The sequence below is a fragment of the Eretmochelys imbricata genome, chromosome 1 (assembly GCF_965152235.1).
Source record: "Eretmochelys imbricata isolate rEreImb1 chromosome 1, rEreImb1.hap1, whole genome shotgun sequence".
Classification (NCBI taxonomy): Eukaryota; Metazoa; Chordata; order Testudines; family Cheloniidae; genus Eretmochelys; species Eretmochelys imbricata.
In genome coordinates this window covers 359,053,824-359,067,690 of record NC_135572.1, presented here as the reverse complement: position 1 = coordinate 359,067,690, position 13,867 = coordinate 359,053,824, and the positions used below count along the sequence as shown (strand labels likewise).

Below are 13,867 nucleotides of genomic sequence, written 5' to 3'. Positions count from 1 at the left end.
ACTGTCTGCGCAGACACAACCTACACCACACAGCATCTGAGCCAGAAATAAATTCCTCCCTTTGTGGGACACAGCCAAAGATTAAGTGACTGGCCTAAGGTCCCTCAGCAAGTGAATGGCTAAGCCAGCAATCCAGTCCAGGAGCCCAGACTCCCTGCATTAATGATTGGACTGCCACAGACTGGGGAACACTTGGACTGCAGAGGGAGTTGGTTTCACCAGCCTGGCTCCAGTAATTGCAGGCTTGTCTTCTGAAGCTTAGAAGAAGTGAACACCACAGTCAACTTCCAACTAGGCTAGGAAGAGCCAGCATCCATCTCTGGATGCTAAAGCTAACCAGAGTACCAAGCCATTGCTGTACACGCCGATACAGCATGATACAGACCTTGCTGCAATGGAAGCAAGCGTCTGAAGTGCATACTGGAAGCGCTCCCATAAGGCACAAGCCAGGAAGAGCAGTGACAGATCTCAGGTTCACTCACCCCCTTGAACAGTTACCATAATTAACAGGAGCCAATGGATATCAGCACTGCAAATTGCACCACATTGTACTTCCACATCTCACTTCTCTCGCAAAATAGAGACAATCCGAAAGTGCATGGAAGCCTCTCAGCAGAGAATTCATGAGCAGCTTCAGCTCTATTTAACATGAATGGAGGCGAAAGGAACCTTACCATGTCTGAACACAGGGATATCTGGCCTGTTAGCCACAGCTGTTCTGGATTCATTAGCCAATTTATTAACGCAATCATCTCCTAACAAGAGCAGCTGTCAGCCCAGAGCACTGCCACTCCACTAACATGCTTGACGCACTTCCAGCAAGACACTCAAAGAAACTCTCATACACCAGTGCAGCACCACATGGCTCTTCCTTCTGCCACGGGACGCCAGCAGGACTGGACTGCTGGCACTGTGCAAGCTGAAAGCCAGCCTCAGGAGTGGGAGGCCTGTTTTCCACAGCTTGGCAGTAAAGCCATGTACTGCTCCCACCACGAAGAGGGCCAAAGGGTCCCCTTCCTGCACAGGAAACCAGCCTATTTCATAGCCTGAAATAGGCTATCAGATCCAGACACCCACTGCAAGCACTTCCACACACACTTAACTTTCATCACGAGTGCTCCTCCTGAAGGAATTGTTCATGTGCGTGAAAGTGAGTTACTTCCTTGTGTTTGCAGGATCAGGGCCTTCCCTGTCAGTATGTTCTTTGCCTCTACCAGTATTGTGTAATTAAATGAGGGACCCAGCCATAGTGGCATTTAAAAAAAAAACCCTTCATTTTGTTTAGTATAAATTTTAAGGTTGCAATAGCATAAACTTTCAAAATAGTTTTCCAAGCCCTCCCGCAACATTAAAAAACAAAAAAATCAGTGATTTAAATTCCTTGAACCTGGTAAAGGACTGATCCTGGACTGGATGGGGAGAGATGATGGCCTAAGGTGCTCCTTTATACTATATCTGCTTTCCCGACCCCTGAAACTACCTTGGGGTCTAAACAGGAGCCAGCAATGAGGGAGGGGCTGTGGGTTCCAACTTCTCACGCAGAGTGCGATGTAGTCCATGTTTGGATCAGGTGGGAAGTGCTCATGGCACGTGCCATTACCAAGCTCTCCCAGCCTCTCCCTTTGGCTCTAAGACATGCCACGCCACTTCTCATCTAGGCCTGATGAAATAGGAAAGACGACTCAAGGCAGCATGTGATGTCTGTTGGCTTGACTTGAACGCCTTGCCTTCCTGTTAGTGAAGGGGCAAGCAACACACTGTTCTCCACAGTCCGTGGCAAGAAGTTGCCTAAGGCACAGAGGTTAAAAGAGGTTGTAAAAGCGGGTTTTTTTAAAATGCCACTTCTGGCTGGGTCCCTTCTTTAATTACACAAACACTGGTAGCGGCAAAGAACATAGATAGGTAAGGCCCTGATCCCGCAAACACAAGGAGGTAACTCACTTCACGCACATGAACCCTTCAGGAGGAGTAAGCATGTGATGAAAGTTAAGCATGTGTGGAAGTGCTTGCAGCGTCAGGGACTAAACTGTATTGAAAATGTTTAGTACCAAAACCTTTGTCACTTCACAAGTAAACTGTTTCAGAGTTAAAAGTTTGGCCTTCAATACACTGAGTTATTGACATTTTTATTCACAGGCTAAAATGTTCAAAAATACCCTAAAGTCTGGCTCCTAAACCTATATTTAGGCACCCAAGTGTGTGACTTCAGAGCACAAGTCCCATTGACTGAAAACTGCAATTCCTAATATAGGAGTACAGCCTGGTTAAGGCATTTCAGCTCTCAATTGCATCCAATGAAGTGAGCTGTAGCTCACGAAAGCTTATGCTCAAATAAATTGGTTAGTCTCTAAGGTGCCACAAGTACTCCTTTTCTTTTTGCTTATACAGACTAACAAGGCTGCTACTCTGAAAGCTCTCAATTGGTGGCTCAGAGGGTGGTGATAGTGGGCAAATAGCCTGTGCTTTATTTCCAAACTATGTTTGCATTCCTCTCTGAGCAAGGGTATCAGTGAGGCTCTGAACTGGTCTTTCTGATATGTCTGGGGGGAGAAAGCAGAAGGAGACTCCGCTGGTTGGAAAGCATGAGATGCGCTGTCCTGAGATGGGGGGTTCCACGACCACCACTCCCAAGAGAAGGAGGCGGGTGGTGGTGGTCGGGGACTCTCTACTCCGGGGGACTGAGTCATCTATCTGCCGCCCTGACCGGGAAAACCGAGAAGTCTGCTGCTTGCCGGGGGCTAAGATTCGCAATGTGACGGAGAGACTGCCGAGACTCATCAAGCCCTCGGATCGCTACCCCTTCCTGCTTCTCCACGTGGGCACCAATGATACTGCCAAGAATGACCTTGAGCGGATCACTGCGGACTACGTGGCTCTGGGAAGAAGGATAAAGAAGTTTGAGGCGCAAGTGGTGTTCTCGTCCATCCTCCCCGTGGAAGGAAAAGGCCTGGGTAGGGACCGTCAAATCGTGGAAGTCAACGAATGGCTACCCAGGTGGTGTCGGAGAGAAGGTTTTGGATTCTTTGACCATGGGATGGTGTTCCATGAAGGAGGAGTGCTGGGCAGAGACGGGCTCCACCTTACGAAGAGAGGGAAGAGCATCTTTGCGAGCAGGCTGGCTAACCTAGTGAGGAGGGCTTTAAACTAGGTTCACCGGGGGAAGGAGACCAAAGCCCTGAGGTAAGTGGGAAAGCGGGATACCGGAAGGAAGCACAGTCAGGAATGTCTGTGAGGGGAGGGCTCCTGCCTCATACTGAGAATGAGGGGCGATCAGCAAGTTATCTCAAGTGCTTATATACGAATGCACAAAGCCTTGGAAACAAGCAGGGAGAACTGGAAGTCCTGGCACAGTCAAGGAATTATGACGTGATTGGAATAACAGAGACTTGGTGGGATAACTCACATGACTGGAGTACTGTCATGGATGGTTATAAACTGTTCAGGAAGGACAGGCAGGGCAGAAAAGGTGGGGGAGTAGCACTGTATGTAAGGGAGCAGTATGACTGCTCAGAGCTCCGGTACGAAACTGCAGAAAAACCTGAGTGTCTCTGGATTAAGTTTAGAAGTGTGTGCAACAAGAGTGATGTAGTGGTGGGAGTCTGCTATAGACCACCGGGCCAGGAGGATGAGGTGGATGAGGCTTTCTTCCGGCAGCTCGCGGAAGCTACTAGATCACATGCCCTGGTTCTCATGGGTGACTTTAATTTTCCTGATATCTGCTGGGAGAGCAATACAGCGGTGTATAGACAATCCAGGAAGTTTTTGGAAAGCGTAGGGGACAATTTACTGGTGCAAGTGCTAGAGCAGCCAACTAGGGGGGGAGCTTTTCTTGACCTGCTGCTCACAAACTGGGAAGAATTAGTAGGGGAAGCAAAAGTGGATGGGAACCTGGGAGGCAATGACCATGAGTTGGTTGAGTTCAGGATCCTGACACAGGGAAGAAAGGTAAGCAGCAGGATACAGACCCTGGACTTCAGGAAAGCAGACTTCGACTCCCTCAGGGAACGGATGGGTAGGATCCCCTGGGGGCTAACATGAAGGGGAAAGGAGTCCAGGAGAGCTGGCTGTATTTCAAGGAATCCCTGTTGAGGTTACAGGGACAAACCATCCCGATGTGTCAAAAGAATAGTAAATATGGCAGGCGACCAGCTTGGCTTAACGGTGAAATGCTAGTGGATCTTAAGCATAAAAAAGAAGCTTACAGGAAGTGAAAGGTTGGACGTATGACCAGGGAAGAGTATAAAAATATTGCTCGGGCATGTAGGAATGAAATTAGGAGGGCCAAATCGCACCTGGAGCTGCAGCTAGCAAGAAATGTTAAGAGTAACAAGAAGGGTTTCTTCAGGTATGTTGGCAACAAGAAGAAAGCCAAGGAAAGTGTGGGCCCCTTAATGAATGAGGGAGGCAACCTAGTGACAGAGAATGTGGAAAAAGCTAATGTACTCAATGCTTTTTTTGCCTCCGTCTTCACGAACAAGTTCAGCTCCCAGACTGCTGCGCTGGGCATCACAACATGGGGAATAGATGGCCAGCCCTCTGTGGAGAAAGAGGTGGTTAGGGACTATTTAGAAAAGCTGGACATGCACAAGTCCATGGGGCCAGACGAGTTGCATCCGAGAGTGCTAAAGGAACTGGCGGCTTTGATTGCAGAGCCATTGGCCATTATCTTTGAAAACTCGTGGCGAACAGGGGAAGTCCCGGATGACTGGAAAAAGGCTAATGTAGTGCCAATCTTTAAAAAAGGGAAGAAGGAGGATCCTGGGAACTACAGGCCAGTCAGCCTCACTTCACTCCCTGGAAAAATCATGGAGCAGGTCCTCAAAGAATCAATCCTGAAGCACTTACATGAGAGGAAAGTGATCAGGAACAGTCAGCATGCATTCACCAAGGGAAGGTCATGCCTGACTAATCTAATCGCCTTCTATGATGAGATTACTGGTTCTGTGGATGAAGGGAAAGCAGTGGATGTATTGTTTCTTGACTTTAGCAAAGCTTTTGACACGGTCTCCCACAGTATTCTTGTCAGCAAGTTAAAGAAGTATGAGCCGGATGAATGCACTATAAGGTGGGTAGAAAGTTGGCTAGATTGTCAGGCTCAACGGGTAGTGATCAATGGCTCCATGTCTAGTTGGCAGCCAGTGTCAAGTGGAGTGCCCCAGGGGTCGGTCCTGGGGCCGGTTTTGTTCAATATCTTCATCAATGATCTGGAGGATGGTGTGGATTGCACTCTCAGCAAATTTGCGGATGATACTAAACTGGGAGGAGTGGTAGATACGCTGGAGGGCAGGGATAGGATACAGAGGGACCTAGACAAATTGGAGGATTGGGCCAAAAGAAATCTGATGAGGTTCAATAAGGATAAGTGCAGGATCCTGCACTTAGGACGGACGAACCCAATGCACAGCTACAGACTAGGGACCGAATGGCTAGGCAGCAGTTCTGCGGAAAAGGACCTAGGGGTGACAGTGGACGAGAAGCTGGATATGAGTCAGCAGCGTGCCCTTGTTGCCAAGAAGGCCAATGGCATTTTGGGATGTATAAGTAGGGGCATAGCGAGCAGATCGAGGAACGTGATCGTCCCCCTCGATTCGACATTGGTGAGGCCTCATCTGGAGTACTGTGTCCAGTTTTGGGCCCCACACTACAAGAAGGATGTGGATAAATTGGAGAGAGTCCAGCGAAGGGCAACAAAAATGATGAGGGGTCTGGAACACATGACTTCTGAGGAGAGGCTGAGGGAACTGGGATTGTTTAGTCTGCAGAAGAGAAAAATGAGGGGGGATTTGATAGCTGCTTTCAGCTACCTGAGAGGTGGTTCCAGAGAGGATGGTTCTAGACTATTCTCAGTGGTGGAAGAGGACAGGACAAGGAGTAATGGTCTCAAGTTGCAGTGGGGTGGGGGGTTAGGTTGGATATTAGGAAAAACTTTTTCACTAGGAGGGTGGTGAAACACTGGAATGCATTGCCTAGGGAGGTGGTGGAATCTCCCTCCTTAGAAGTTTTTAAGGTCAGGCTTGACAAAGCCCTGGCTGGGATGATTTAATTGGGGATGGGTCCTGCTTTTGAGCAGGGGGTTGGACTAGATGACCTCCTGAGGTCCCTTCCAACCCTGATATTCTATGATTCTCCGATTCTCCGCACAGATGAGCGTTTTAAGTGTGACACTCTAGCAGAATAAAGTCTGCATAGAATCAGAATATAAGCCTGCAGCTGCACTGCTTGTGGTGGGGAGACTAAGCCACCAAGAGCTCTCCTGTCAGCCTAACTACTGCCTCTGCGAAAGGCGTAGCTATGTTGTTGGGAAAAGCTCTCCCGCCAACATGGCGCAATCTGCACTGGTGCTTAGGTAAGGGTAATTTACAAAGCTCAGGGGGGTGGATTATTCACACCCCAGAACGACGAAGTTATTCTAGAGTAACCGGTAGTGTAGACAAGGTCTTAGTCAGGAATTCAAACATCCACTTTAGCAATGTAAGATTAGCATTATTAGGGGTATGTCTATAGCGCAACCAGGGCTGCGTGACTGACTGCAGCTCACGTAGCCACACCCACACTCGCTCCACTGGCTGGCTTGCTAAAAACAATGGGGAGGACATGGTGGCACAGGCTAGCAATGCCAGTAGGTACCCAGGGGGCTTGTGCAGCTCACACTGAAGCCTGGGCTTCCTGTCCTCACTATTTTTAGCGAGGCTAGCTAGATGAAAGTAGTGCAGGTACGTCTACATGAGCGGCAATCACAAACCCGGCTGCAGTGTAGGTATAGCCTATAGCACGGTAAGTAAAGAATTGCAACTTGGGAACCGTTCGGATTTAAATAAAAGTTGGTTTGTTAGTTGTTTCAGGTTTCTATCCACCAGCCATTCTTCACTGGGATTGACCCTTACGGTCATTAAGGATCTCACAGCATGACCAAGAGGTGTACTAATCCTGGTGTCCTGGCCTTTCATTTCCCCTGCATTTTAACTGCACAGTATTTCACTTTGTGCTCTGAACAGCTATGCTGCTGGGTTCAGTTAAATAAATGCTTTATTCTTCCCAAAGCTTGGCAACAGAAAATTGCACAGTTGCAACTTGTGTTGGTCCCGAGAGTCCAGCCTAACTCTCCTGTTTAAGGTGCACACACCATGCCATGTCCACAGGCAGCATAGCGGGATTGCCCTGGGAGAACTCAGGGCTCTGCTGGAGCTGCATCACTAGAATTTCATGCCGAAGCAGGAATTGCATTGGTGCAGTGACCCAGGATGGGGTGCAGTAGGGCAGAGCCTTGCTCAGTGAAAGTGTAATCACGGTGGTGATTCTTCCCCACTGGAAGATGTATGTGGGGGAGCGGATGCATTTTCAGGCCTGACGGGCGTTTCGCACGAGTTCTAGCATAGAAAAGACTTCAGAAGGGGTTGTGTTTCAGTAGTGGGTGATGTGAGTTGTGCCTGTAGCTTGGGAAGCCATTTGCAGCCTTTCAGAAAACAAGGCACTATCTAAATACCAGTCTATATTTGTGTGTGTGTGCGTGTGTGTGTATATACACATACATACATACACACACACATACACATACACTGAGACTCCAACCAGAGACTGCGGAATTGGAATTAATTTGCAAACTGGATACAATTAACTTAGGCTTGAATAGAGACTGGGAGTGGATGGGGTCATTACACGAAGTAAAACTATTTCCCCATGTTTATTTCTCCCACCCCCACTGTTCCTCAGACGTTCTTGTCAACTGCTGGAAATGGCCCACCTTGAGTATCACTACAAAAGGTTTTCTTCCCCACCACCCCGCTCTCCTGCTGGTATTAGCTCATCTTAAGTGATCACCCTCCTTACAGTGTGTATGGTAATACCCATTGTTTCATGTTCTCTGTATATATAAATCTGTAGTTTCCACTGAATGCATCCGATGAAGTGAGCTGTAGCTCACGAAAGCTTATGCTCAAATAAATTGGTTAGTCTCTAAGGTGCCACAAGTCCTCCTTTTCTTTTTGTAAATACAGACTAACACGGCTGCTACTCTGAAATCTATATTTGACCAGTAATTCTGGATGAGTCGGGCAATGAGGTCTGCACCACAGAGCTCAATGGATCCTGAGTGACAGCCCAGTCTAGTGGACCAAGCAGAAACTGGGCATCAGGCATTGCAGATGTGCCATGCTCATGGCACCACTGCCTTGCTGGCTGACACTGGGGGAGTCATTAACTACTGCAGATAGGGAAACAATGGGGATTATACCTCCCTTCCCAGTAGGGGGATTGCAAAGCACTACTGTACACACCAAGTACTATCACTAGAAGAAAGCTTTTAGTGCCTTGGTTCCTGAAAGAGGCAACCAAGAGCAAGAACAGCTTAATTCAGGGCCCCCATCTCTCCCAGGAAATGCCTGGCACTGCAGAATTTTCTTTATTGGCAAGACTGGAGCTAAAATAGCCACATCCAGACCCTTAGCAATGTGGGCAATGTTTACACAACATACCTGCTTACAGACTGTACTATGAAAAGCTTCAGTGGAAGACACCCAAGCATACTAGTAACGGCCTTGAGGAAACAATGCAGGCATACTTCCAACCCGAAAAAGGATAAAATAGCATCCAACAGCTATATATAGAACAGCTCCATAGACAATTCACACCCCGTGTAATACAATAACCCACGCCTAGGGATGCACTGGGGAGATCCTGGGATATCCTGTAGTTAAAATCCTGGGTCTCCCAAGAGATGGCCAGTGGAAGAGCTACTCATGAAAGCTTTGGGGATATCACTTCCAAACATGGGACAGGGAAACCAGAAAGTTAACATGTCAACTCCAAGGCTCTAACACAAGTGTACATCCTGGCAGACAGCAAGGCTGCATGCATGTGGGCTGAGTGAGTGTTGCATCTGTGGGGTACAGAGATGGGAAAATCTGTGTTAATTGCAGTGTTATCTTCCATTGCATCAGCATGCTCTAACAGAGCAAGCCCAGGACAGCCTCAAAGAGGTTGCTTTGCAGCTAGAGATGTGTCTCAGATTTTCAGTAGCTCTTGAGTATAGGAGAAGCTGGGGGGGGTGGGGGGGTTACCCTCCCTCTGCCATGACCCCAAAGGAGGGGGGAGCTGCTATTTTGGAATGCCTGTTCCCAGCAAGCCAACCGGTTTAGTAGCAAAATGTTTCATAGCTAAATCTTTGTCACTTCACAAATAAACTGCTTCAGAGTTAAAAGTTTGGCCTTCCAATACATTAATTTATTGACATTTTTAATCACAGGCTAAAATGTTCAAAAATACCCTAAAGTCTGGCTCCTAAGCCTATACTTAGGCACCCAAGGGTGTGACTTCGGAGCACAAGTCCCATTGACTTGCAGCTGGGAAGTTGCTAGATAAAACACCCGACACCATACTACATAAAGCCTAGAACTCAACCAACAGCTGGCCCCAGAACAGCAGTGAGGAAGTAATTCATCAACAGCTTTGTCTTGTCATCAACGCAAAGCTGTTCGGGAAAGTCAAGTGTCACAAAACATCTGAACCCCAGGACAAGTTTAGAGAAGAGCAGGAAATATACGTACTTATTGGCTCGGATTCCTTCCCTGCGAGAGGCCAGGCCTTCTGCCACGAGAGACTCGGCAATGTTCTCCCCAGTCGTGTCTGGTAAGAGGGGAGGAAATGAAATCAGATTCACTGAGAGCAAAATTCTGAGTGCTGTCACTGCATAGCATCTCTTTGGACGAGAGACAGTTATACAGGAGGCTCTTTATAGACAAAAAGTCTTGTGACCGAAATATCAATCAAGACAACTACTGGAAGCAACAAACTAGGAGGCAAAGGGAGGGCAAGGTTAAAGATACTTCGATGGAAAGTTAGGCTTGTCATGTGCACACCTTGGCACCCCCATTGTCCATCTACACCAGTAGCTCTCAACCCACAGCCCATGGGCTGCTTGCGGCCCAATCAGCACACAATTGCACCTCATGTGACATCCTCAGGGCCATACAGGTAGTATATACATTGTGTGGCTGCAGCCCACATAAAACAGAGAGCTGCATATGCAGCCCCCGATGGTAAACAGGTTGAGAACTACTGGTCTACACGTTAGTGGATTAGATGTTTACAAGGCACGATGTTAACAGAACAGCCATAATGCTTCACTAATTTCAGAAGGAATTCACAGGCAAACTTGCTGGCATGGTGGCCACCAAGCAAGCATGGAACTTATAATGTTTTCTATTCAAATCCAGCCCCAGCTCAGTGAAGACTGGAAGGCATTACCAGCGACAGGCATCCACATCTGGCAATTTTGGCTGAGAAGCCAAGGATTGAATGGGATAGTAAACGGAACGATATTGGCAAGGCGGGGGAACAGTAGAGTGAACTTTGCCTTGTGCCATCTGGGCTCTAGAGGGGCTTCTGTCCCCACAGTTACCATTAACAACTTTCACCATTACAAACCACCACCCCCACATGGAATATAGATCACTGCACCCATGCAAAGCATGAAAAGCACTTTAGCATAAGTGAACTCTGCTCACAGCTGACAGTTAATTCCCCAGCTAACCACTTTCACCCAGTCATTTTGGAGTTTGATTCGCATTTCCTCCAAACTACCACCTTGACAATCCCTCCACACACTCGGCGAGGTGAAGGAGGGGTTGGCCAGAAAACAGGGTTCTAGCAGCTGCCACGTGGCCACTTCAGGCAGATTTCCTGGAAGTGCTGAAGTGTTTCAGGAGCCCCAGTCTCACAGACCACCAATACCACTGAGTGTCACTTTGCCCCAGGGAACACCTAGATCAAAAGTGCCAGTCTGGTGGCACCATGATACAACAGGCACTGGTTGTCAAGGAGGAGTTTGGTGTCAGCAAAGCACAAGGATAAAAATGTATGGGGCATGCCACTCTGATGACAATTAAGGCAAGGGAAGAGGGAAAGAATAAGGGAGAAAATCTGACATAAGATCTGCACATCAGTCTGGGAAAAAATATTTATACGTGACCAGGTCATCCTCTGTAGCAGAAGCCATTGCATAGGATATGGAGGTAATTATATGCAACAGGATCAAAGGGGCTTTTGAAATGCCACCAGAAAAAAACAGAATTCTAATCAAACGCTGTTGTCCCAGGGAAGGGTGAGATTGTCAACTGCTACGATAACACACAGCTGCACAAACACTGATTCTGTGCAGAATCAGCCAACTTTGTGGCTAATGTGGCAGCGATGGGTCACACCTGACCACAGCCATCAGAGGGTATGTCTGACAGGCGTCCACAGAACAGACACCGACTCAGACATGGGGTTCTCTCCAGCCTGAGAGGCTGGAACAGTTTGTTGGCAAGGAAGGGAGCAGATTAGTAGTAGGAACTGACAACTTGGGTGATCTGAAGGGGTAAGGTTTTTGCTTTGCTCTCCCCCCAAGTTCATGGCCTACCCAGATGAGGCTGCAGCAGCCTCTGGCTCTAAGTACATTCGGAATGAATCCATGTCAGATTTCCTCAGACATTTCTATAACTGTAACAATCCTTTTGCACTTCATAATGGGGGAAAACTCTCCTGTTAGCCATCCAAAAGAAGAAATAAGTGATGCTACATCCTCAAAAGAGAACCAGAAGGGGAGGACAAATCCAGCTTGGTTTTAAGGTCGCAGCTGGGGTGTTCCAAATTCATAAGGTGTGCGCTTCTCCCACTCTGCTCAGCCCAAAGCTAAGAACAAGTTACAAAGGTTACAGACTTCTGACCACTAATAGAGAGCTAGAATCCAGCTGGAGGAAGGCACCTGCCTGGTGAGGCTCTTGGGGCACTGTTAATTGTATTGACATCTTGACAAACTTCATCAGGAAATGTTTTATGCTTCGTCTATTCATCTAAATCCTGTCCTGTCACACAGTTTAACAATAAGGGAGACACCTACACAGGAAGCCTGTCATAAAAATCTTTTATGTGGCAGAGAACAAGGAGGAAGAACACTGAAACAGAGCACTTAAACCGATAGCAGTGTCACTTCAGAACAAAATCCTTTCAAGATTTATTTCCAGCAGACTAACACTTTGCTTCTGCCTTCTGATGATAAATACACGAACGCTCCAGGATTCCCAACAAAAGAATGGATTTGGTACAGAAGCCAGGGAGTTGCAGAGACAGTGGTCCTCTCCCAAGGAGTCAGTCATAGCATCAGCTTTTCAAAAGGATTATGGGTGCAGATTATCCCACAACTGGCTACTGAGGGGGTTCTCACACCTCCCTCTGAAGCATTTGGTGCTGGCCACTGTTGGAGACCAGGCCAGATGCATCATGGGTCTGATCCAGTCTGTCAATTCCTGTGATAAGCTGGATAGCTCAGACACTGGCAGGGCAGCAGCTTATCTCTGTCACTGGTTCAACAGCAACCAATAGCAGTTACTGGTGACAGGTTACATACAGCTGCAGCCCCTTATTGGAAGGCCTGGGAGAGACCAAAGAGTGAATGGTCCTTTAGTTTGTACGAGGGGGAGGAGTTGAGCATGCTGGCAAGGCAGGCACCCCCTATACCCACTTCTGGCATTGTACCTGCCATGGCCTGGACTCAATTTCCAGGTCTCTCCTGAGCAGAAACTCAAGTTGGATCATACTGGTGTTAGCGAGTTAGACAGGACTGACAGATGGGAGTTCAGGAAAGAGCAACAGAGTGGAGATCGGACATGGGCAGCTGAGAGACCACTTGGCTACACCGCTACGGAGGAAAGCCCTGAAAACAGTGGGAATAGGTGACTACGAAGGGGTTACCATAGCCAAAGAGAAATAAGTAGGGGCAGCAGGAGGACATTAAGGAAGTCTACTTGAGCAGAGCACTGGTGAAGACTCCCGACCACGAGATGCAGGAGGCTGTGCACTCAACCTTTAGGGAAGGGGTGGAAGCCACAATGCTTGGGACTTGTAAGAACCTACGGTTCTTATCTGGCCCCCATGTCTCAGTCTTTAATGCACTTATCCTCCTATGCCCCTCTAAGGTAGAACAGGAGGGAGAAACGAGGCCCAGAGACAGAGACTCACCCAAGGCCAGATGCGGTCTGTACCAGAGCACAGAACTGGCCTAGGTCTGCCAAGTGCCAGGCTAGTGCCCTAAGCACTGGTACCAATCCTTCCCTCCTAAGGGCAGCAGCAGTCAGACTGGATCAGATGAGCAGTCCATCTAGTGCCATGTCCTGTCTCCAACTGCAAGCTGCTCCAGAGGCTGGGGCAATAGCAGTGATGGGACAACCTGACTCCAGGGAAAATTTCCTGCAAGTGCCCATTAGAGGTTGGCTCATGCCCTGAAGCATAAAACACACAGGTTTAGCAGGGAACAATCCCTTGCATGCAGCAAGATGGAAAAGACTGAAGACTCACTAGTGACCCAGACACTCCGAAGGCTGATGAAAGTTATGCTCCTGTTAGTCTACAGCTAGGTTAGGACAGCACTGTATGACTGGGTAGCATTATCCTTTCCCTTTTTGGACAGTGACCCAGCAGCTTACTGAACATTGGCTTGGGTTCAGCCTTCTCCCCTGGACACTTCAGATCCTTGTGCACTGGACTGACAGCTGAGGAGCAGGAACTAACTAATCCAGCATGGGGAGGGAGGGGGAAGCAAAATGCATTTGCCCTATTTAGGCAACAAGAGGCCAGTCCTATTCAGCTTCTTCAGCCACCTCCCTGCGTGAACCAGAACTCCTGTCCCCGCAGACACAGGCGCTGCCTGCATGGGTGCTCTGGGGCTGGAACACCCACAGGGAAAAGTAGGTGGTCAGAAGCCACCAGCCACAGTTGTTCAGGGGCACCACTGCCAACCAGGGGCATCACCAAACAGCTGATTGGTGACTCAGGGAGGGGCTCGGCAGAAGCGGGAAGGGGCGAAATAGGGGCAGAAAGAGGCAGAGCAAGT

The 13,867-nt window shown here is 48.3% G+C and overlaps 1 protein-coding gene across 1 annotated transcript in view; it reads right to left on the bottom strand.

Moving 5' to 3' along the window:
- The window catches only part of SND1 (staphylococcal nuclease and tudor domain containing 1), a 501,059-nt gene that overhangs the window by 454,284 nt on the left and 32,908 nt on the right, over positions 1-13,867 (bottom strand). Inside the window, exon 4 of the mRNA XM_077837914.1 lies at positions 9,543-9,621. Coding sequence (XP_077694040.1) covers positions 9,543-9,621 — 79 coding nt within the window. The remainder of the gene's footprint in view (positions 1-9,542; positions 9,622-13,867) is intronic.